General features: G+C 41.2%; 1 protein-coding gene across 1 annotated transcript in view; it reads right to left on the reverse strand.

Annotated features, from left to right (window-relative positions):
* The window catches only part of TTBK1 (tau tubulin kinase 1), a 99,350-nt gene extending 79,989 nt beyond the window's left edge, over window positions 1–19,361 (reverse strand). The window contains exons 1-2 of the mRNA XM_009331364.1: window positions 19,254–19,361; window positions 10,708–10,855 (exon numbers count right to left, since the gene is read on the reverse strand). Coding sequence (XP_009329639.1) covers window positions 10,708–10,855; window positions 19,254–19,361 — 256 coding nt within the window. The remainder of the gene's footprint in view (window positions 1–10,707; window positions 10,856–19,253) is intronic.
* Between the last annotated feature and the right edge of the window lie 5,461 nt (window positions 19,362–24,822).

Genomic DNA, 24,822 nt, shown 5'->3' on the forward strand with positions numbered 1-24,822 from the left:
CTGTAAAACTACAGACAAGAACATTAAAAATCAATCCCCTGTGACAGGGAGAACCTGGCCACCTAAATCAATCATTTCAGCGAAACAGGAGTGGTAGTGTCCAATACACTTCATTATGACTTAAGACACATCCCTGCTAATTCAGTACTGCCTCTTCTGATTGAGTATATTCCTGAGACCCTTTTTTTTTTTCTCTTTTTTTTTTTAAATCAGTTTCCTCCATAACATTATTGTTTTCTGGATCACAAAATTTTACAGAAAGAAAAAGCATTTATATTTTTAATTTATTATCTTTGAGAATTGTATGCACGTTTAGGCCGACAACATGTTTCTGCTTACTATAGTTTTTGAAAATGATGAAGTGACTGACAGTTCTTGATGACCCACATCCCCAAACTGACTTGATTTTATATTGAATCCTCCTTTCCAGCCTAAAATGGGCTCCTACCTGACCTGTTGGTCTTGGGAATTTAGGCTTTCCCTGGAACAGCTCTCCCATGCACTATTCTGCAACACAAGCAACAGCAGGAAAAGAAGAAGAAAGCAGGGGAGGGAAGACTGTGCCAATTCCTGCATGAAACAAATGGAATATAACAGAGTAGAGAAAGCAGGCCACTTTTAGAGGTGGTGTATGTACAGCCAGCTGGTCATACAGATGGGATAAATGCTTGCAGCATCAACCCCTCTGGGTTTCCGAGGCTTTTACTAATTTTTCAACTAAAGGAGGCACCAGGTTAAAACTGTTAGCTCTCTCAGAGGAGTTCATGCCATGCTGAAGTAGCAAATGGAAGCTGCAAGTCAGGCATGACTTTGGGATTCCTGCAGATCAGTCCTGAGGCTGATCAGAATTATGAAGCCCCCAAGAACAATCATGTTAATAACCTCCTGTGCAGCCAGGATGATGAGACTGTCATACTTTAAGGCAGAAGGAAATAGCCCTCCTTCCTCACACATGCCCTCCTCAAGCATGCAGACCATAGCGCAGAGAGCAGCAAAGCATATTTTAACCCAGAAAAGTAAGAAAAGGAAAAAAAAAGTTTTTTCAAGGTATACTTAGTATGGGGAGCCTCACAACCATTTTACTGCACTAACTGCCAGATCACACCTGCTCCTTTGCTAGACTGTTCCACTGAACAGCCACCCTGAGATTAGAGAAGACCACAAGCTCATACTTTAGAAAGTAAGTCCTATATCTGTATTTGTTTATTACTAAAACAAGGCAGTTATCTTCCAACAAAGTAAAGGAACAGAGCAAGAGATTATAAAGAGTTTTGGCCTGTTAACTAACTAACATAGGTTGGAGGAATAAGTCAGCCTGATGTTCATAAACACTGACCTGAGAAAAGTTTCAGAGAACGTGTGTTTTGTTTTGTTTCACATGCATTCATTTTTCCAAGGATTTAGTTAACGCAATGTTTTAATGTTCACCCACAGAAGAATATTCTTTCTACTGCTGCCTTTAAACTAAAATGAATATCATAATCTCCCATATAATACTGGGTAAGAAATACAAATATTTCAGTTACTGAAATGGTCTTCACCATCCTTGTTCTGAAGGAACTTAAAAATTACAGTCAATAACCATGTCCTCATGTATAAAAATAACTTCAAGTATCTGGAAAACCCTTCCACCCTAGGATAGATAGTCATCACCTTGTAGAGATATAATTAAAACCCCCATGTTAATACTTAAAAACTTTCATTACATGAAAAATGTTCATTACACAGCACTTAAAAAATTAAATCATGATCCTTTTTTGAGTGTATTTTTCCATATGGATCAATTTCAAACTGCTGGAAACCAATATTCATTCCAATCCTCTACTCGTTTAAGTTCTTAAATATTGCTAATGTATTTTCAATACAGCAATGAAACGAATCAAATAAATAGTAAGAAAGAAATATGTGACATTACTGTTGCAATTTGAAGTTTTGGGGTTTTTTTGTAACAGAATCCATATTTCCTGCATTTTCACCTGCAGAAAACAAATAACCACTCTTCTCTCCAAAGGAGTTGAAGAATTTAATCTTTTAAATTTATGCTAAAATTATTTTGTGATTCATCTCCATAGATTAGCTGTCTCATTGCTAACAGTCCACCCAAAACACTGAATAAACTTCTACTTATCATAAATCTCGTGGCAATTATTGTTACTCTTATAATTGTTACCTTACCAATTCTTGCACTTCCTCTGCAGTACAAGACCAACACTGACGTTAACGGCACAAGTCCAGCAGTGGCCGCCAGGATGGTTGCAGGAAAAGGAGAACATGACATTCAAAGAAGGCGTCAGAGAACTGGGTTTGTGCAGCCTTAGGAAGGCAGCAGAGGGGGATCTAACTGCTGGTCAGAGCCACCTAACAGAAGAGTGCTGAGAAGATGGAGCCTGACTTTTCTCAGAGGCACACAGAGAGGCATTGGACACGAGCTGCAACATGGGAAATTCCCATTAGGTGTCATTTCTTTTTCACCACGAGGGTGGTCAAACCCTCAAACAGGGGCCCAGAGAGGCTGTGGGATCTCCATCTTTGGAAATCATTCAAAACTTCACTGGAAAAGGCCCAGAGTAACCTGATCTATTTCTTTCCGCTTGGAGCAGGAGGTTGTACTGGAGACCTCCAGAGGTACCCCCCCCAGCCTAAATTATCCTCTGGATCTATCCGTGTCAAACACTGATTTTTCTTTAAGGCCTGCCTCTTGCATCAGCAGCGACCTCTGACCTCTCTAATCACAAACTCAGCTTAATTCCAGAATCATCAGTCAAGTTTCTTTTTATTCAGGTAATACATGAAGTATCAAAACCAATGGTATACTGCTGGCCAAAAATAACCAGCATGGCACAGCCATCCGGCAGCTCAACCCTAAAGACAACTGCATAGGAAAAGCCCAAGTGCTTAGTGACATAACTTGCTTGAGCACTTGGCACTGCCAGGGTCTCTATTATATGCACAGTTGGGGACATCTAGCTATACAATTGCTCTCACCGGCATTTGGAAAGCTGCAGCTATTTCTCATGCTCCACACTGTAGATATAATATACATTTTACAGCTATCCTTTTTTATTCACCTGTCAACATCAGTATCAGGTTTATCAGCTTATCACAGATTTTGTATTGTGGGGATATTGAACTCACTTCTGTACAAATATTCTAAAGAAATGGAGGATCCATCAGGACTAGAAAATTAAATGAGAGTTATTTTCATCATCTTCTAACTTTACTTGGAAATGGTGTCTGTAGCTTGGCAAAGCTGACTAGCATACAGTTTTCTTTCCTTTGCAGTTAGCGAGTTTCATCTCTGGCCAGACAAACTAGCTGACTTCAGGGACTTGTCAACTCAGCTTGGCGACAAGGAGTTTTGAACATGAAAGAAAACAAATGCTATGCTGCAAGGAAGGCTTAAATAACTACATTATCCAGTAGTAATCAACTAGGATTTAATCAACTGGGTTAACCTTGTTAGTGCTTCTGTAATAAATGAATGAACTAATGGACATAAAAACAAAAGGCTGGTCATCATCTTCTAATCAAACAGTAAAAACTAAAACTGCCTGACCTTGCACGGCATAATTCCTTCTACTTGTTTCCCAAGACCACTAAAAACTTTAAGATGAGCAACTCATAATAGATCCCACACAGGACAAGGCAGAATAGCAAAGGAGCAAGAATTCAACACAGCCTCAGAAAAAGTGTTTTAAATCCTCTTTCGTCCATCCCGTGTCCTTCCCCCATCCCGTGACACCATGGTCGACACAGAAAACCTGTGGCCCAAATGCCAGTTCATTCAAACACCCATAGGACTCTTCCACAGGGAAAAATATAGTGCTGGGCAGAGAGGCTAGAGCTACATCAAGTGTCTGAATCTGCCACACTGTGATAGTCTAAAAACCTGCCAAGGCTAATTTACCCGGCTTTCCAGCCTTTACAGATAGGTTACATCAACCTAGCAAAATACTGTAGAAACATATAAAACGTGTCTACAAAAGTAACAGAAACTGAATCAGAGTTAAGGCACCACCTTAACACAAAAAACTCGTGTATGCAAAAAGAAGAGACTAAGACTGGCAAATGAGAAAACACAAGCAAGATCCCTTTTCCTCCCTTATTTTGTTAGGAAACCCTTACCTGTCCAACCCCTGGCAGTAAACGGGGAACAATCAACACAGACCTGCTTCACTATCTGCTATAATAAAATCAGGTACTCAAAAACTACAATGCCTGTGACCAGGCTGCGTCTTGCACAACTACTCAATATGCAGAAGATCTCTGCACTGCAGAATAAAATTAATCACAGTCCTACGCAATGAGATTGGTTACACTGAAAGAGAAGGCATTTACAAAGAAAATGACACACTGAAGAGAGCTTAGGAATATCTGGCTGCCAAGTGAGGTCAAAGGCAAGTACACGGGGCCTTGTAGCCTCACACCGCAGCAAAAATGCCACTGCAGATGAACAGAAAACAGTGCTCAGCACCATAATAATCTGGCCATTTTAACTGACAATCTAACTGACTGTTAGGCTGCTCCAAGGAGAAGCCCAGCAAGGGAAACTGAATGCCATGGCCACATCCATATTTTGGGGAGCCTGTGGACCAGAAGGCATCCGAAGTGCATGCCTCACAAGAGATCCTTTTGCACCATCCTAGTCTCACAAGCCCTCAGAGTGCTCCCAGAGAGACCTATCAAGAAGTGGATAAGGCCAGGGAGGATACTTTTTAATTCAAAGCATCTGCTGCCAGGCCCCACACAGCCCCAGCTGAGCATCTAGAGCAGACACAGTGCCTGGTTTGGCATGTAAAGATGGTTTCCACACCCGTCTCTCCAGCAACCCAAAACCGAGAAAATAATCCACTGGATTTAATCAGGGATACTGGTTTACTGTTTCTGCAATTAAGGCTGCTGTTGGAAAGGTAGACTGATACTGAGATAGCCCAAGCCAAGCACCTCAAAAGCTGTGCAAGAGGTGTTCTAACAAAGCCGTTGTGTTTTGATTAACCTCAAAGACCTCAGAGATGGGAAACAGAGTCCGGATAGTATTTCACAGGTGCTCCTTCGCCACCTGAATGTTGCTCCACAGCAAATCTAGGGTGGGAAAACGTCACAGACAGAGCAGGCGGGTTTCTGTCTGTCTGTATTCAAAGGGTTAGAAAAGCATTGAAGATATGGAAAAAACATCTGTTATAGAAGTGACAGGACTCTTCCTTCCCTGTGTTCAATGACAGGAAACCATCCCATTTTTTCTCCCCATGATTCCAAAGAACAGGAGTCTCAGAGTCCTGGTTTATAATAGCAATGAGGTTTTAAAGCAAGCCCCCATACTGCCGTAAATCTTTGCAATTACCCTGTGTCAGTGTTGTTCACAGAGTGGCTTTGGGTCATGTAAACTTTTCTGATCAAACAGACTCAGGAGCTCCATTCCAGGTGCATACCAAATAGTTCCCAAATCCTAAAGGAGACAGTCCAAACCAACAACTGGTCCCTTAGACAGGGGGAACAGATTAAAACTAACCCAAAGCAAAATCCCCAAAACACATGCTGTTTATAGTGTAAAATCCCCAAGCCATATATGCTGGAGATGTATAGGCCTGAGCAACTGCTTCTATCCACTGATTTGCTGGTACTATACTGCTCACTAATATAGACATAGCTTAAGAGGGTGAAACAGAAAACCCCAGCAAAGGCTGTTCTTGCTCTCTGGATAAGCAAGTTGCTAATTCACTTAGCCATACTGATCTTATTTCCATTTGCTTTTTAACATATGTGATCAAAAGGCTTGTCTACACAGCAAAACACTTGCAGATACAACTAAACCATCAACCTTCTCTGCTGGAGACAAGTTGTATCTGCAAGAAGTATTTTGCCAATGCAGCTTAGGCTTGGTTTCAAAATGCTTGACGGCAAAGTAGAAAAGCCCAATAGGTTAAAAATACGTGCAAATGGTACAATCATATACAATTATCTCACTTACAGATAATTTTACAGTTGTGATTAAGGTAATAAAATGAGGGCTTGGCACTAAAATAGTATTCTTCTGACAGAGAAGCTGTATTCATGCAGAAGTTCCCTGTGCAGATGTGCCAAACTATCCCTGAAACAGTTTCTGAATTTGTTATAGGTAAGATTTTCGTCCCTAGGAGGGTAATTCTCTATTAGCTGTCTATAAAATAATTTTTCTCATTATCTTTTTTCATACTATTACTTTATTATCCCTATACTTACCAACTACATACACACATTTCTTATTGCTGTACACCATGAATTTTACATATAATTTCCATATTGCTTGTTACTTATTGCATGTTTTAGAGATAAATATGTATATAAGAATCTATTACTGCAAAAGTCTACTCTCTGATGCAGTTCCTTGGACTCTCCATGACACCCAGTAGCTGGGAACTGCACAGCAGCCTTCTTCAAGGAAGTAAAATTTTCTGATCCTCCAGGTAAACTTAGTCCTGCTTACTCCTTCATCCATGGAAGGGACAGATAAGCCAGAGACAGTCAAGCCCAACAGAAGTGGTGAGCAACTCCTGTAGTCACGCCAAAAGAGTTGCTCAGGCTGGTGTTGATAAACAGCAGAGGACTTCACCTACAGCAGACAGTGGGTAAACACATGGCATGATCTCAAGTAAAAGAGAGGTCCAAGGTTGTCATCTGTAGTGGCCACTGGTCCTACAATAAGGTATGGTTGCCTGAGTGCCACCATGTGGTGAGGATTTGGAAAGAAAGACTTGTTTTCAAATGGTGAGTCCTCATGGAAGAGGCCTGGCATCATGGAGGATCCCATCTGCTCGTGCTGCAATGATGATACGGGTAAAATCAGGCACTGTGGAGGGTGCAGGCCTCCTTGAGCAGCAAGGACAGTAATACACATTGTGATACTGAGGTCAACATTCCTAATGGTACCAAAAAGAGAATGCAATTGTCCTGTTCCTCAAGCAAGCTTAACATGCACTGAGAAAATGGCTTTGGTTCAACAGTGCCAAGGCCCTGTCAGAAGAGGGGAGCAACAGGACAATGTAAGCCAAACAGTGCTTGACAAAGATGAAAAAAAAAAGTTATCTTGTGGTGCTCTGATTAGAATTGGCCAAATAGAGTAACACCAGACAGAATGTCCTGAGCCCTGCAAGCCCAGCCTGAACAAGGAAATACTGTACAGCAACTCTGTGGGACCAAGAGGTTTTGATTTTCACTAAAATAGTCCACGGAAGGCAAGAAAAAGACAGAAATTTTGCTGGAAACTTTTTGGGTAAATGTGCGACAACAGGACAACTGGGAGCTTCAGCTTATCACCTGCTTGAGCAAGAAACTCTGTAAGCTGACTTCTCAATCATGTTTCACTCAAAGCCTACAAGGGCACCATTGCTGGTGCTTCCCAGCCCCAAGAGAGTATAAAGATTTGGAAGGTTGGTCAGAAGATGATCTATGATCCTTGCAAGTAACAATACAAGTCAGAAAGAACTTTGCCTTTGGCAAACACATTAATATCTAAACAGATAAAGAAAAAGCACTATACAGCTAGAAGAATCAAATCAAGTAAGAGCAGAACAGAATGACTCTACAGGGCAGTTGAGAGATACTGAAGTGGCAGTGATCTCACGTAGCCAAGCACAAATGTCACAGAATCATTTATGTCGGAAGGGACCTCTTGAGATCATCTAGTCCACCCCACCTGTTCAAGCAGAGACAGCTAGAGCAAGTTGTCCAGGGCCTCATCCAGTTAGGTTTTGAATATCTCCAAGGACAGAGACTCCACAACCTTTCTGGGCAACCTGTGCCAGTGTTTGACCACCCTTGCAGTAGAAAACTACGCAGTGTTTATGAGAAGGTATAGAGACTCTCTAGAAGAGTCATTAACTGGTTAGCTCCCCACTTGTTCTGTGCGGACTGCCAGTGCAGAAAGGACATTGTGAAGGACCTGCAGCTGTGTTCCTTATGCGGCTATTCCAGAAAGTGTCCCAGAAAGCCTGACTGTTGGCAACAGCCTGCAGACCAAACTGATCAGGAGCTACTGCACTGAGAGGTCAGGCTGCACCCAAATCAGGCCCTGAAGTAGGTCTGCAGTATGGGCTAATGGCCAGCCTTCTCTATCCCAAACTCTATGAAGCTCTAGCAACTTGCAAGACCCTGATCACAAGCTCCGAAAAGAGCAGCAGCTCATTACTCCTTTAATGTTGGTGTGATACCTAAATAGAAAACAATAAAGCTGTACTATTTAAGAGGGACTGCAATGTTCAATTCTACCAGAAAAGTACAGAGGAATTTTAGACAACACTGTTCCCTTGCTTTTCACTTGGAAAACCATGAACTGGCTATATCACCTATGGTAACACCACCAACTTCCTCCATCCACCAACTGTTTGGATAAAGCCAGCATCTCCCTTTCTGAAATGTTTCTCACCTCTTCACAACAGCTCACAGTGAAAACATACACAATACATGATTCCCAACTTTCTCAACCTTATTTCTTATTTTAACTCTATCATTTATTTCAGTAAGGCATTTGGGGATTAACCTTGAACCAAAAAAGCTAAATTCTTCACAGAACAGCTTGATTTGAAAAATATGGCTGAAGTAATTTGTCATTCTTAAATGCAGGATAGCTGATGCATAGCCAATTCCGCTTCTTCTGTCTTTTCTGTCCCTTAATATTTGATAACTGCTTTGCCAAGGGACTTTCCTAATTCCACACACCACCACTCCCTCTCCCCAATTACCAGGATCATGCTGTGTACAACTGTGGGTGTTTTTTTAAGCATTTGGTATTTTCAACTATTTTCCAGAAATAAACACTGATGGCAAAGCATGAGTATTAGTTGTCAACTTGCACACTTTCTGATGCTAGTTCTGATTTGGTGACTTCAGGTCACGCTTTTCAGGCATTCCCTGCCCTGGATGTAACACATATTGACACTAGCTGGCATGATAGCACCGTCCTTGGTATTTTAATAATCCGTTGTTATACACAGTCACACTCTCAGTCAATTCAGAGCAGTTCCAAGTGTACAACCAAATGCAAAAATCTAAATCTCTGCCTTGCCCTCACTACATTGCTTTCAGACCTCAGCCACCTGCTCTGCTGTTCTCTGGGAGCTCTGTGTATCCAGGCCTTTCACAGATCAACAGCAAGCTTCCTCCTAATGACCTGGGTTGATTTCTCCTTTGTTTCGATTCTCTTTACCAGATCAGCTGCATCTATTACAATACAGCGTATTCAAAAAAGACCTTATCAGTCCTCCTCTTAGAAGAGCTGAACTGTGGAAAACTATTTGACCTCCAAAAATAATTCACTGACTTTTACCTAGAGGCAATCTGTCACAAACATCGAGTAACCCCTGTTTCACAAGACCTGCAACAGTCTCACCCTCTAATTCAATCATATCTCTGGAGATTTCGTGCAAGGGCAGAGGTATAGACACAGACATAGGGCCACAACACTATCTCTGAAGCATGAGCCCTGGTGATAAGGATACTACTCACTGCTTCATGGGAAGGTGTTTCCTCAGCCCAAGTGGGAATCCTGCAAAAAGGAACATCCCTTCAAAGGCATATTATACTAGAACATGTAAACTGTACCTGTCAATAGCTGGCCTTGCCTTCAAAAGGAAATTCATGCACAATACACTTCAGCAAACAGCAGTTCTCAGTTCCTCAAAGGGAGATTTGGAAATTCCTTGTTTACATCCTCCCTTAGCAATCAGTTTTTAGTAGAAGCCCCCTCACTGTTCTTTCAGCCAGGAACAACTGCAGCAAGACTGCTCCCTTGCACCCTTTGGCGTTAAACTATACCTCATCAGCATTGCAAAAGCCTTTGGGATACTGGCTGGCTTCTTTCACCCTATTCTACCAGTTCACTCCTGATAATGTGACTTTAAAGACCAGCAAAGGAAGTTTTAACTTTTAGCCTTATTTATAGTTTCATCTGAGCAAACAGAAAACAGCATCCTGGCATAAGGCAAGTCCCCCTTCAGTGTAATTTCTTAAGTGGAAGCAGGATTGGACATGAGTCAAGGCAGGCTCCCATTTTGCTGCTTCCCAGTCAGTTTGAAACTTGCTTATAAGCTTTGCCAGAAATCGATGGTCCCAGGGCTAACTTCCACATCCAAACCAATATAAAGCTGTGTTAGGAAAAGTTAAGAATAGGCATATCATTCAAATTAACATAATTCAAAACAACCAACTCCCAAAACTAAAAAACCTAAAAAATCACTTCACACTTTGCCTTCAGGTACGTGAAAAATTAACTAATTGCCAGTTTCCCTATACTTTGTGTTATCCACGTTTTGCACTCATCTACTAGTCAACCATTTTACTTGAAGACTCTGTCACGCTCACAGTGCTATAGTCACAAACATTGTCCTGGTCCTCTGGGAGGCAATCAGCTAACCTCATTTCTTAGACATTGCTTGCACTATTCCTTACTGTCTAATCAGTATCACCAAGTGAACAGACCAGCGTACCAACAGTTTGGTTTAAGTCTCCTCATTGTTCTTATAGCCTGGCGGACAAAAATAGTCCCTGTAGTTGGAACTCACTTGAGTAGGACACTTTGCAGAATGTAATAACTTTCTGAGCTGAATGACGTAATGTAACATCACATATAGATGGAAGCTGAAGAGAAGATTATAAAAAACATTTGCAACTTTGGATTCTAATTGTTAACACACAGAGTGACCTTTAGCACTTCCAAAGAGCTTTCTGCCTTACCTTGCAGCTTTTTCAGGACAGCCACTTCCATCTTGAGAACCTGCTTGGGCTGCTGGGCTGATTCCACCTTCAAGGCCACATTCTCACGGGTCAGCAGATCCATCGCCTCATAGATCTCCCCAAAGCCACCACCACCAATCTTCTTCAACTAGAAAAGTACGAAGAGGTTTGGTACAAGGTACAAGAGAGAGAACATCAAATTGGCTCTCAGAGCCAGGCACTAGCTTCTTTACTGCATAGGGAGAACAAACTTAGCTCCCAATCTGTGCCGTGCCTGAATCCCTTCACTGCACAGCTAGGCAAAAGTCCAGCTACCCACTGGACTGTGCTATGTATAAATTCTTTGCTATAACAACAAAGAACAAGCCTAGCAAGCGATGACATGTGATACATTTAAAAGCAAATGATAACGCCTATTACCTCAATAATGTTCCTGCCAAAATTCAAGGAAAGACCCTTCAAGGAGATAGTAGAACCACTATCCAGACCATGGTAGATAAAAACTGTCATTCCCTCTCAACAAACACATCTCTGCAGTAAAACACAACCGTGGTAGTTGGAAATAATGCTTTCAAGAAATAAGTTAAATGAAGTTTACATCTCATTCACAGGATTTTAAATACAGAAAAAAACATCCACTGGAATATTTTACAAGATGCTTGACCTGCTCTGCTAGTGAAGTTACTTCAGTGTCACATTTCAGAGAACTGCCAACTGCATTACCTCAAAACAGTTACGTACAAGCCACAAGTACAGCTCTATTGTTTCTCTTTCTCTCTTTTTTTTCTTTTTAATTTTAAACCACACCAAATGATGCTTCTTGTATCTCTGAGCAAAATTAAAGACTGTTTCACAATAGAGGATATCACTACTTGGAAATCAAAACAATTTCAATTGACATAAACTCAAAGCTAAAGACGTCTAAGTTTCAGCATATTTGATACGCACCTACTAGAGATAGATCGTCTGCCTGTTCTAGAGTAGCCACCCACTCAGAGAGCAAGCTGGGATCCTCTGCCTTTCCTGGAAGGTGATTCCTTGATTCTCCTTCTGCTGAGACTTGACAGCATATGCACATATAGTTATACATATGCATGCATAAGACAGACTCCTAACATGTTGCAAGTGTCAATGTCTATGCCAGGAAAATTATTTTATATTTGTTTCTCTTAGATATATTTAAAGCATACTATGCTGCCCAGGAACAAATTCAGGTTTACAGCAGACCTAGATCAGGGTTCCTTTGATCTGCTTAGCACTTGTTCATTGAATCTAGCTGCAGCCCTTCCCTTCAGCATTTTATGTCCCCTCTGTTCACAACTGCTCAGGAAGCCCTGAGCGCTGCTTCTTTCCAATGGCAGCAATAACACTTGAAGAGAAAAAGAAGTTTAAATCAGGCAGATAGTCAAACGTGTATCTTACACAATGTTTAATGAGGTTTAGATGATATTTTAGTCTATTCTGCACCACAGAAGACCTGTTCTGTGCATCTGTCCAGTTTGCTGAGCAAAGGGCCCTGCCCCTCAAGGGCAGGTTGTTTTTCCTTTTTAAAGAGACCCAAACCATTTGCTTTTCTGGCTCTCAGGTCAAGAAAAACAGCTCTGCATGAAGAAGGTAGTACTTTCCGTATTAACAGTCTGACTATTGCCTCTGAAGGTATTTCTTGATAACCCTTTGAGAGTTGCTGTCCGGAGCCATTCTTCTTCTCCTTTTACTTGTTATTTTTCTTCACAACTGGGCTAAACAGGCATATTCATACAATAAATAGCCCAATAACTAGGTCACCACATATTATTCATGAATTATTACAGTGCAGCTCTACTTCTACTTGGAAATTCACACTAAGTGAGCTGGCTATTAAAAAAATCTTTCTATCAGAACAATGCTACATTCAGCATAGCAACAACAGCTAATACCTCAGGATTCAGTACACAAGATCTTCTGTTGCCTGATATATTAATGACACAGAAAGGAAAGGGACAGTAAAAACTGCAGAAGACAAAAAGCTTAGTCGGGATCCGGAAGGGCTTTTAGGAAGATTTAAAAAGTCTCAGTGGGAAAATGGGTAACATAACAAGCAAAAGTCAACAGTATAAATATAACACAACATAGCTCGGATGGAGAAGAAACATAGCTACCCAAACATCTCGCTGGGTTGCAAATTCAAGAAATGGATCTGGGAAGAAATATTGCTGAGCCAGCACAGACGCAGACAGTGATCCTTTTCCATTCACTGGCTTTAACAAGGACAGCTCCCACATCCAATACAGTTGTCAAAATGCAAAGCTACTACAATATAAATGGAACAACACAGTAATATGATTAGGATAGTGGCACTATAAGCATCTGTAGGAAGGTCTAGTCATGTACAATGCACAATATCGATCACGTTGCTGCTAGAGGCTCCCACTGAGTTAGGAGTGGTTCATTTCAGGATGAAGAGAATGATCAGGAGCCCAGAAAAACTAAGGACAGACTAGGACTGCTACCTCAGAAAACGCAAAAGAACATGTGCATTGGATAAGCAGGTACAGGTGTTGAGACTGCTCACCTGGGAAAACAGCCAAATCAGAGGACCCCTTGGACAGAGGACCAAGTCTACGGAGCAAGAAATGTGAGATGACATGAGATCAAGATCAGAGCTTCTGCTGAATCAGAAAACCGATTTTATACACACATTCTAGCCAATGGATGCACCTCGCTGTCCAAGAGCCCTCAAGCTGCCTCTGCTTCCTCACATCCTTTCTCACCCTCTTATGGAAATTGTTCTCTGGCATACTTTTCCCAGCACACCAGATGGTCCTATTCATCATTACCAGCACTGCCATCCTCCTTGATTTTTCAGCAACATCCAGAGGCCATTGGCAGCCATTTTCTTTTCTTTGTTGCAGAGCAAGTTGTTAGCTTGCAACTCAAGGCCTTGGCTGAGGTCAGGGGCTTATACCACACAGGCATTTCCTCATTGCTTGCGTACTCTGTGGGAGTTCACTGTCTAAGGGGAACTCAGCACAGCCTTCTGGTGGACACAAAGGAGAGATGGGCATATACCACTCAAGAAAATAAACAAATAATGAAGCCATTAAACACAAAGTCAAGAAAGAAGGGAACATCTAATGAGAATCACCTAAGTGGTAATCACGAGTCACCAACCCATGCTAAGCCTCACTGCACTGGGAATATTCTCATCCTGCTTCCTACCTTTCCACCAGTCCATTAACTGTTAAGACTGGGATGCAGGCTGACAACACCAGCAGGATTCATTCTACCTAAATGCACAAGCCTATATGTGAGCTGGCTGTCCAGGTTTCCATTACAGCCTGTGGAATCAAGTGAAAAATTCATCTGATCAAACATAGGTATCTATCTGGACTTGCGCATAGACAACTAAAATTAAGTAAGCTGCATCTCAGACATGATTTCAGTCCTTCCAGCATCCCTCTAACAGCCACACGACCATACAGCTCATTGCAGTGCTTCTTCCATATTCTAAGAGGTTTCATGCCACATTAGGCCCTTAGAGTAAACTGTTACCGAAAAGCCACTCTACTTGACCCCTCAGTGTGGCAGTCTCCAACTAGGGGGTTCCAGGAATTCCCCAAACTGGACTGTCCCTCAGGACTACCAACACAAAACAGCCATGTCCTGATGAGGGAAGCCATTCCCAAAAGCCCCCCTGGACATATCAGTAGTTACACAGGACACAGATGGCTCGCTTTGAAGTCTCCTTTAAATATCCTGAAATATTTTTGATTTATCCTGAAAAGACTCTTGCAGCACAAGCCTCCAGAGCCTATTAAAAAAAAAACCAACAAAAAACCAAACAACACACAGCCTTCCCACTAAGCAGAAATCAGTACTCACAGAGGGACAGTTCAAAAAACCAAGGCAACACACACACACCCCCAACCAAAAATAGCCTTCAATTGCAAATTTAATCTTTTATTCAGCAAGCATATATGACACCGCTGCTCTAAACAAAGTCTGCCTTCCAAGGATATTATAAAGACTAGACCTTCCCAGGAAAACGCTCCAGGACCAAGGCATGAGTGGAACAAGAACATGTGCTCTGAATCCAGAGCAAAGGAACAAACCAAGAGCCCGTGACCTATGATGAACTCAGCCATGGTCAAGGCTGTCACCCACAGGCTTCAAATACTGACAACGTCAAACAGGGACTACTGTTACTGCCTTTTAGGAGTACTGCAACACCTGCTGCACAACTCAATGGGTTACTTGATCCAGAAATGGTTAGCAGGCCTCATCTGACTTAACAACAGATGAGGAAGAGTGGACTTACATTCACCAAACTCTGAGTCCACTCAACTTGCTCAGGAGGACTGGAGTTATACTGATCTCAAGGGAAAACTAACTTATATAAAACAGGCATGAAGTGAGAAGCCAATCAAGGAGAAGTCAATCAGCCACATTCTAAATTATCTGAAGACCTGCCAAAGCCCACTTAAAGCAATTCTGCACAGAGTGAGACCAAAACAGGCCCCAAGACTGACAAAGCACCTTCCTTGTCCCAAGTTCCCTCTTGGAACCATAAATGGCCTTCGTGACAAAGACAAGGTGAAGCGTCCACAAAGGTTTGTGGGGCTTCCAGCAAGGTTTCTAAAATAAACGGGAGAAGGACAAGTGTAACCAAAACTTCAGTTCAAGAACCTCAGAAACCTGGAAGAAACCAAGGCATGGATTGCACCTGACAGAAGAGCATACATGTGTACAAGAGTCACCACTTGTATTCAAAGCTCAGTGCAGGAGCTGCCAACTCTGTCTTGCTAATAAGTCTCAGTTGTGAATCCCCAATACAAAGCGTTTAGGTGAAATAGAGATACATCCATTGAGCCTTAACATCTATACCTAGTTCAAATCAAGTACAAGTTATGTTTGACTTTGTTCTCTCCCCTGAACAAAGCAGTTCATATCATTCGGAGCATGTGTGGATCAAGTCACCCTCGGGGGTCTCAGCAAAAGTCACATGGTTCCAGTACTGTTCAAATTTCATCCAGTCAAAACATTAAAAATATCTGCAAGTAAAGAATGATGACTCAAAAGAATACTTCTTCAAGTCCAAAAGTTTTGATAAAAAGCATAAGCACTCCTTGCCTGTGCCTTTCTCCAAAAATAAGAACAAAAATATCATTGCTGTCAGACAGCCAAACTTTACTGACTTGGCGCGACAGGAAAATGTCCAACAGGCTAACTGCAGAGAACTAACATCTTCATTTTTCAAAACTTTGTCAGCCAGCATATAGGAGGAGAGGAGGAAAGGAATTCAAGGAATACATTATACCGATCTAAAATTAGAAATTGGCTCAATACTGGAAGTATGCCAGCACTAAGAACTACAAGGTTCAAGCAGATGCCCAGCCAGAGACAGTCACAATGGGAGGACAAATTACACAAAAAACCTTCTGGCAGCTGAACCCCAGCATCACATAAATATGCCACACACCTGCTTGAGCAGGATCCATCACTCACAGCAAAGCTTTGGACTATCCAGCTTGCATGCTATGGGTTAGATTCAGAAAGGTCTCTGATAAAGAAAAAAAATGGTACTACTGAGGTTACAGCTGTATGCCCGCTTTAAGGTACACCCTTTTTCATCTGTCACTTGATCCTATGCTATCCATTTCCTTGGGCCAACAGAGGTATTTTTATATTTTTTCCAGATTACTTCGAGCCCCATACAGCTCACAGTTCTGACTGGTCCCACACCAACATCAAGCACAACAAGGGAGCAGCGCAAAAGGCGTGCCTAAAGGGTGTGCACTTTTTAGTGGGGCAGAAATGACTGTTCAATGAAGGTTCACAACACACAACTCAGCTAGCACAAGGCCAAATTCCCAGCTCTACTCACCGAGGTGGGAATTAGAATTTCTCATTGCTATTTATGCCCTTTAGCAAGTCGTGCAATTTCTCAGGGCCTTCAAGTGGGGCAATGACCTCACTGCAGTATTGAAGACTACTGTTAGCCAACATTATAAAACATAAAAGGCTATCTCTTTAGTTAGAGGTCGTTGTTGTTGACAATATAACTACACACTTCTATATTTTCTAAGGCAGAGTTAGTGGGTAGAGCTTCTAGCAGTCCCCAGTCACAGATTCATGCAACAATGAAGTCACTGAATCCCACATTTAGTGCCTCTACCAAATTTAAAATTAGTTTGAAATGTTCCCCTGTGAACATAACTGAGCATATTTTAGGCTTTATTTGGAGTTTTTGGTGCTTTTAAGAGTTCTGCAGTTTCCAAGAACAAAGTGACTTTGTTTAGACTGTGTTAAAAGAATACTCCCATCATTTACAGAAGTTTTAGCACTCCTGTCTATGAAGGAGAAACTCAAAGTTTGATGAACAGTAGGAATTGTACAAGCCGAAGCTAGCTAGGGTAAAGGAGAATGGAGAAGAATGAGTATTTGTGACCATGCACCTGAAGAAATGGCTTAGCATCAGGAGAGCGTCTAAATTCAGCTTTGCAAAGAACATGCACCAATCTGACCAAGTTGTAGGCTCTGTGGAAATTTCCATTTGTGCAAGGAGGGTCAGATAAAAGCTGCAAGCAGTATTTTCTGAGAAGTCCATAAGCACAGAGCATGTTTCAAGTCCTATATGTCAGTTAACCTGCACATGTACCATCCTGCCAAAACAAGTATACGTGCTCCAGCCTAGAGCTGCAAGAGCACAGCAAGACTTTCCTTCAGCTGTGCCAGAAAGCTTTGGGAGGGGGATAGGGGTTGTCTCCATTTTGGTATCTAATCACAGAGAAAATTGAGATTCTCCATCTGCTCTCAGGAAGCATGGAGAATGAAGATCAGTTTGAATTGCTTAAATATAAATAGGCTGTTCGGGGATAGGCCAGACAGAAAAGTGAGGGCTGTGGAGAAAGCAGGAGCAAAGTGCTAGGATGAAGAGAGGCAGGCAATGGGGGAGTAACAAGAACAGAGCACGGTGGAACTGTCCAGGGCAACAAAAGAGATACAGGCACAAGGCAAGTCTAACAAAAGGATAGCATGCTGTCTGAAGTGGGCTGTTGAAAATAACCTATCCACAGCCTGGAACTGAAGCGAGTTCAGAGTCCTGAGTCTCTTTAAGTCCTCTGCTCTTCACAGCCCACTGCAAAACTCACAGGGCAGCTGTACCGTAGCTAGTTAGCACAGAGAAACGACTTGGTGCTACTACTACAAATTACTTGTAGTTCAAACTAGCGAGGCTTCTGCTGTGAGTTTAATGATTCAGACACTGCTGGTAATCCAAGTTAAAAATGGACATGATGGCACACATGGGATTTAAATTTTTTTTCAGCTTTTTAAAAGCAAAGCTTTTAAAGCCAGAAAACAAACTCTCAGAAAACACATACAGAATTTCAAGAAGTATAAAGGTACATGATCCTTTCATGTGTTATATTCTAGTTTCTTTAACTGAGGTGATAATATAATGCTACTTCCCCCACCATCCCAGAGACCTCACTTTATGACTAAAGAGAAAGTCTTATATGTAAGAGGAACTGCATCCTCTGAACAAATCTGGTGGCAATAAAACACAGGTCTAGAGGATGAGATTCTCCCCATGTCTCTACCACAGCATTCTTCTGTGTCAAGCTGCTGAAGTCTCTGCTCACAAGCCATCGTTAATCACATGCTCATCTGCTGGGTGCCTAAGGCAAGACAGCCAGGTCCCATCAATAGAAGTGATGAGCATGACTAGATGCCCATGATATCTAGCAGAGTTGTGCTTTGGTCATAAATATTAAGCAGTCTATAACAAATTAAAAAAAACATAATCAAGTTTAACTAAATTTGAAACCCTATCTGTAAAAGCAAGCTAATAGTTCTCTTGTATCACCTGGTAAAAGCATGAATAAAGAAAAAAAAATCTGACACAGATACTACAGCAATAAGAAACATAAAGAGCTGAGTTTAAATGACAAACTCATGCCATGAATTTAAATGGATAGTGAGATCTGCAGCAATACAATGAATACATAAAAGATGAAGTGGCTACTAGTTCAGTGTACCCCATCCAGCTTGCACAACAGATGCGACCATTGTCCCATGAAGAACTAAAACTCTTAACATGTGATGATATGATTTTAAAAAGTATCCTAATAAATTTACACAGAAGTTGTACCAACAAGCTAATCACGGAATTTCTGACTTTTGAAGTAGTTGACATTCCAACCTTAAACATTTGCTTTTAAATTATTTTATTGTAATGCAATTTATTTATAGGCACGTCTGTAGTATTCTTTGCCACAGTAACTCGAAATCTAAGTTTCTTACTAAAAGATGACTCAGCCTGCTGCAACGGTTCAATCCTACCTAAAAATCCTTGGCAGGTTTAGTCTTCTAAAAGTACCAGACAGTCTAAAAAATACTAGAGCAATATTAACCATCTTCTTGCAGTATCTTACTAACATGTCAAACCATACCACTCCACTGTTGCTTGCCGGAACCCAGGATTAACTAGACAAGTTTCTGTACTACTACAGGAGGAGGAGGTCTGTTTGGGCCACCAAAGGAAGCACAAAGCCGGAGCTACTCACCACTTTCCAGCGATCTTTGACCACATAATTGGCCGGAAGAATGTCGACCTGTTCCCCTCCTCCACTCATGTTTGGTTCGTCCTTGATGACTGCTGCTAGGCACTGCATTTGCTAGCCAGAGAGTATTTTAGTAGCTCCCAATTTAAATGAGCCATTTATCTGGGGAAAAAAGGGGCAGGGGGAAGGAATGACAAAATTAGTACATGTCACGGCAGAAGTACATGCTACATTTCCACAGGTTTTGCTTATGACTAAATCAGAACCAGTCTCTTAGGAAAGAAGGCAAACTCACCTTGCAAACACCTGAGCTCACTCCATGCATAAACTTGGCAGACGCAACCATGCTTCAAGTCAGCAGCACAAACTAAAAGGGTGACAATTACCAGCTACCATGCAGGAGTCCAGTGCTCTTGGGCCTGACAGCCAACAAGTCAAAGAGAATCTAATGCCAAATGCTGCAAGAGCTGTTATTGTTACCAGGCAAAAAGGTCTTGCTTTAACAGAGCAGCTGCTACATAGGAAGTTTTTATGGTTTTCATTGGACAACATCCAACGCAAATCAGAGAGGTTTGCCAGGTATTGCATTCAATAAGCCTAGAAGCATCTGAATAGGGTAGAAGGGCCTAGGATTACAGACACTATCGCTGTGATGAACAGCCAAGCAAAGAAGATGGGGATGGTTAGAAAGGGCTTCAGCCATGTATAAATTAGTCCTCCTCATAGCATACACACAGTGCTAAAAATGATCAAATTAAAATACAGAGAGATACCTTGTTCCTATGTTTGCTTTCTACCTCATGCCCCTTTTTCCTGCTTTTATAGGGAGCTCCAGATAGCCTGTGCTGAAATTAATTGTGTTTTGGTTTTTTTTTTTCGTTATAATTCTTCTATAAAAATTACTTTCAGATACACATTAACTCCACTTTCCTAGAAGAAAATGAAATGAAACAGGAGTAATAAAAGATCTTCCTAGTGCATTTCGTCTCTTCCTTTAAGATATTTTTCTGGCTTTAGAAGTAGCCCAGATCTTTTATTAAGCATGGATCTTTTATTAAGCTTTCTTGGCAGTTCTATTGTCCTTCCCCCAAAATATGAAATATTTTTCATCCTAAAAATGACTGTTACTGTAGCACTCTGACTGCAGACTTAAATAAAATTAACAACACAAATATCAAATTAGAGAAAAAGACTAGAGCTGGTCATTCAACCATCACACTTTTTCAGGCCCAAAAAAAGGAAAAAAGTCACCAGCGAATTATGAGCTCAAGTAGAGAAAAGAGCGCGTTCCCTAGCAATAAAAGGACTGAGAAGGAAGGATAGGAAGTGACCAGCATGTGGTGTGCACAAGGAAGCAGCAGACAGAAGTATGTCAAAAGTGCAAGACATAGAGGATGATCAAACAAAACATGAACAAAAGATCTCAAAGAGATCTTCTTAAAAGATCTTCACAAAAGAAGATTTCATTCTAGATATAGAAGATAACTACATGGAAAAAAGGAGCAACAGACTAATGCAGTAAGAGGGCTGCTGAGAAATGTTCATACAGTCCAACATCGGCTAAAGTACAATCAAAATGATAGAAGAGAAATAAGAAGAAACGGAATGTTGAAGAAATTCAGAAGAAAGGTGCTGCAAAATGCTCTGAATTCTCATAGAAAAAGTCCTGCATCCGTATAGGGTAGCAGCCCTTTCAGTCACCAGGTATTGAAACTGGAAAGCTCTCCAATGAGAAAGTACATGCTGTGTTTGGCAGCACAACATTTGTGCTGCTTCTTCCTAATGAGCAAGTCTAATGCCATTCCCAGGCTCCTTTATGGTCACCAAAACCTCTGAACTGACCATCCCTAAGCTACCAGTGAGGTCTGCATATGCTATGCACCCAGCCTCCCTGCACGTCACCGCAGACTGCACAGGAGAGAGAATCCCCACAAAAATCTCTTCTAAGGCTGGCTTTTCTTCTGTTATTTAAAGAAAAGTCATTTAATTATAGACTGTCCCAAACCCTCAACATTATAAAAATATGAAAACCCAACATTAACACACAGGTACAGAGGCAGGTATCCCCTCTCTATTCTTGAAGGTCTCTTGGCATCACTTCATGAGGATAAGTACAGCACAATGCAGGCTCTGGACTGCAGGGGATACAACGGCAGCTGGAGATCCAGGACGTGGGGTGGGAGTAGCAACAAAGACAGATAGAAAAGAGTTTAGGAGTTTTCCAGAGAAAGTCAGCCATGCACTATTTTTCACTTTGAAGCAAAACACCTAAAAAGTATGGTACATGATGTACACATTAGCGATGCATGCGCATAATAAGATTTCAGTCTAGTGACTAGTGGTGGAAAGTAATCCCAAGGAATAATTTTAGAGGAGAGACAGAGCATGAAAGTCTGTGAGCACTCAAAGCTAGGCAAGGTAGAACTGCTTCCCTGGTGCACTATTCCACTTTCCTTTATCAATGTTATAATACATGTGTACAAAGATAACATGTTTGTTATTTAGAGGAGTCACATAAATCTTCACTGGCTTTGAAGCAGAAAAAAATCCTCCTGGGCACTACCATGAATAGCAGCCATTTGGCAATACAGAATTACAGAACTAAGTTTACAGATATGCTCTGGTATAGCCAGAGGGATGCAGCCAAACCAAAAAAGCCAATTTAATTACAGCCTGAGACAAATTTCAAGCTGTTTTAGATCAGAGTAGCAGCACAAAGCAGTGTTAACATATAAAAAATTTGTTCCTGAGGCAGTACTAATACTGCAGAAACCTGCTCAGGCCTATGGACCAAGGGTTTACCAGAGTAACACTGAAGCATTGCCTACACCCATGGGAAGACATAACACATTAACCTAGGTCTCCAGAGCATCACAAAGAAAGGGCAAAAGAAGGGATGAAGCTACCTTTGTGCAGAAAACATAAGCACATTTAAATGATACTTTTAACTTACACATTATTGTAATTCCTTCTAAATCAATAAAATATAGTGTAAATAGTTTGACTAGCATCAAAGCCTGCAGCCAGCCCCCTGCTTGAGCTGAATTTGCTAATGTAGCTACAGAAGGGAGGTGGCGAAGGTTGGTCAGTGGGGGAGAGGTAAGGCACTACCGTCTCTTCTCCAACACAAAGCAGAGAGCATCATTTCTGCATGTTAAATGTTAAGTGATATTAAGGGGAACTGAAGGAGAGATGGAAGGATTATATCTCTCTTGAACTCCAGTAAAGCTGTTCCTGATTCAAAGGGTGACCAAGCATATGAACTTTGACATATCTGCATCACTTTTAGCTTTAAAATATACAGACCATAGAATGTAAAGATACATAATTTTGAAGATAGTGGCTGAGAAGACAAGAACTTTCAGATTGTCTTTTCCTGCAGGAAATGTACAGGATGTCTAGAAATGATTGTACTCCTCTCCCATGAAGACAGGCAAGAGACCTGAGCAATCCTAAGATATTGTAAAACTGGCTTCCTAGAAACAGCAAGTGAAGCAGAAATGAAAGCAGCTGTGAGAAAGAAACAGCGACAACAGGACCAAATCCCGTCTCTTGGCCAACCTCAGCATGAAGAAGTGTGGAATCAGCTCTTGCATGCTGCCATCTCTTCCAGCCCATACTGGGGAATCCTTATAGTTTTATAAATTTAGTCTTGACCTTTAAAAAAAAGAAATCCAAAAAACAATGCTTAAACAGGCTAATAAGCCCCACTGTATATTCTGACACACTGCTCTGCTAGCTGTTCCTTCTATTTGGCATCAAGACAGTTCCAGTCAATAGTACTCACGGGTAAATGGTCTCCTTATTTTTAAGGCAGCTTACAAAATCTGATGCACTATAGCAGCAATTATTTAGCCAACCCGAAAATCAAGACCCAGCAGAGAAGCATGACTGGGATAGGCAACAGTAACAAACTTAGGAGGAAAGTCTGCAAGACTGATGCTGCAATTAGTGTGGCAGTCTTACATCAAACACATCTGCCTTGTTCACGCATGTGTTCATCAGGAGACAAACTAGACCAAGCAAAAGTAACTTCATACAAGTTGTTAAGCTGAAGAAATCTTCGCTGCAGATGCTAAAAGCTTACATAGATTCAAAAAGTGACTTGACAAATTCACTAAAAATAATGATAAAAAACCCCCCATTAAACAATTACATACAGATATCCCATGTTTAGCTTAGGAAGCCTTCAATTCACAAATCACTGAACATGGCAAGAGCATTCTGCGGAGCCATTTTATATGCTTTCCCTGCTCTTATTCTCTACCCTAGATATCCACTCTTGGCCAACTTAGGACGTGATACTGGCCTAGATGGACCTGTGATATGACTCAGTATGGCCAGACTTGTGTTTTTACCAGTTACTCGTAGAGGAAGTAGTGTGTATGTCTCCTTCAAGGAGATCAGACACCAAAAAATAAAGAATCAATCAAAAAGTCTCATATACACAACTCAGTTACCTATCTTACAATGTTCTCTTTCATGCAAGCAACATTTTAAACAGCGTTACTGGAAAAATTATTTCCTAATTTTACAGGATCACAGCACTCTTAAAATTAAACTTATAAATATGGAGCATTCCCTGTGGAAATTCCTAACGTATATATGAGATCTTTTCCTATGTTAGCTTACTTCAGTCTGAATATACTGTGGTAGCAGTGCTCAAAATACAGCCAAACTCAAACAAACATCAAGTTGAAAACTCATCAGAAGCAAGGTGGTTATTAAACAGCAGAACAAAGCTATGGAGGTCTGTCTCTCACCATCTTACTAAAGGTCCTGGATAGTCTTAAGTGTCTTAATCTCCCTGTGGAGGAATTACAATATCCCACTTTATTTCAGGACACATCCTCACCTTTGGAAGCCTACAAATTAGAACAATTAGAACAAGTGAAGTTTATTTAGACTGCTGTAGCCCATGACCCTCTTTACTTTATCAAGTTCCCCACCATGAACATGGGATCCACCTTAAGAGCAGATCCCAATGGTGTTTTAGAAAGCTGTTGCAAACACTACAGCTTTTTAGGTGAGACAAAGCTGGACATCTGAAAAAACAAAAGAAGCAACCCCAGTAAACGGCAGTCTAGAAATCAGATCATTCTCCCTGTCCAATACTTGCATGGGAGGAACAAACAAACAAAAAAGTTGTAAATAGAACTTAACCATAAGTTAGCCATTCCCAACATGAACTTTACTGGCATTAAGCCAAAATGAAACAGATGGGGTGGGGAATAAGAGGAGAATATAACAAGTAGGATTGAGAGTGCTCAGAAGTAAGGAAGAAAAACAGTGGTGTTTCCAAGTGCAACTGAGCAGCAGAACTGGGGCTCAGTTAATGGCAGCATTAACTGCACGCACTCAGCGCCCCTCACTGTTTCACAAACATCATCCGCTTCCAACACACAATACCAATTATAAAAATGAAATCTCTCACATTAAAACAAACAAAAAAGCCCTTAAATCTTCATATAAATAAGTTGTACCATGCACTAGCATTCTGTTATTAGGGTAGAAATGCATATGAGAGTACAGGAAACAAGTTGATTAAAAAAATACAGTGCACTGAACTAAA

The sequence above is a fragment of the Pygoscelis adeliae genome, unplaced genomic scaffold (assembly GCF_000699105.1).
Source record: "Pygoscelis adeliae isolate BGI_AS28 unplaced genomic scaffold, ASM69910v1 Scaffold259, whole genome shotgun sequence".
Lineage (NCBI taxonomy): Eukaryota > Metazoa > Chordata > Aves > Sphenisciformes > Spheniscidae > Pygoscelis > Pygoscelis adeliae.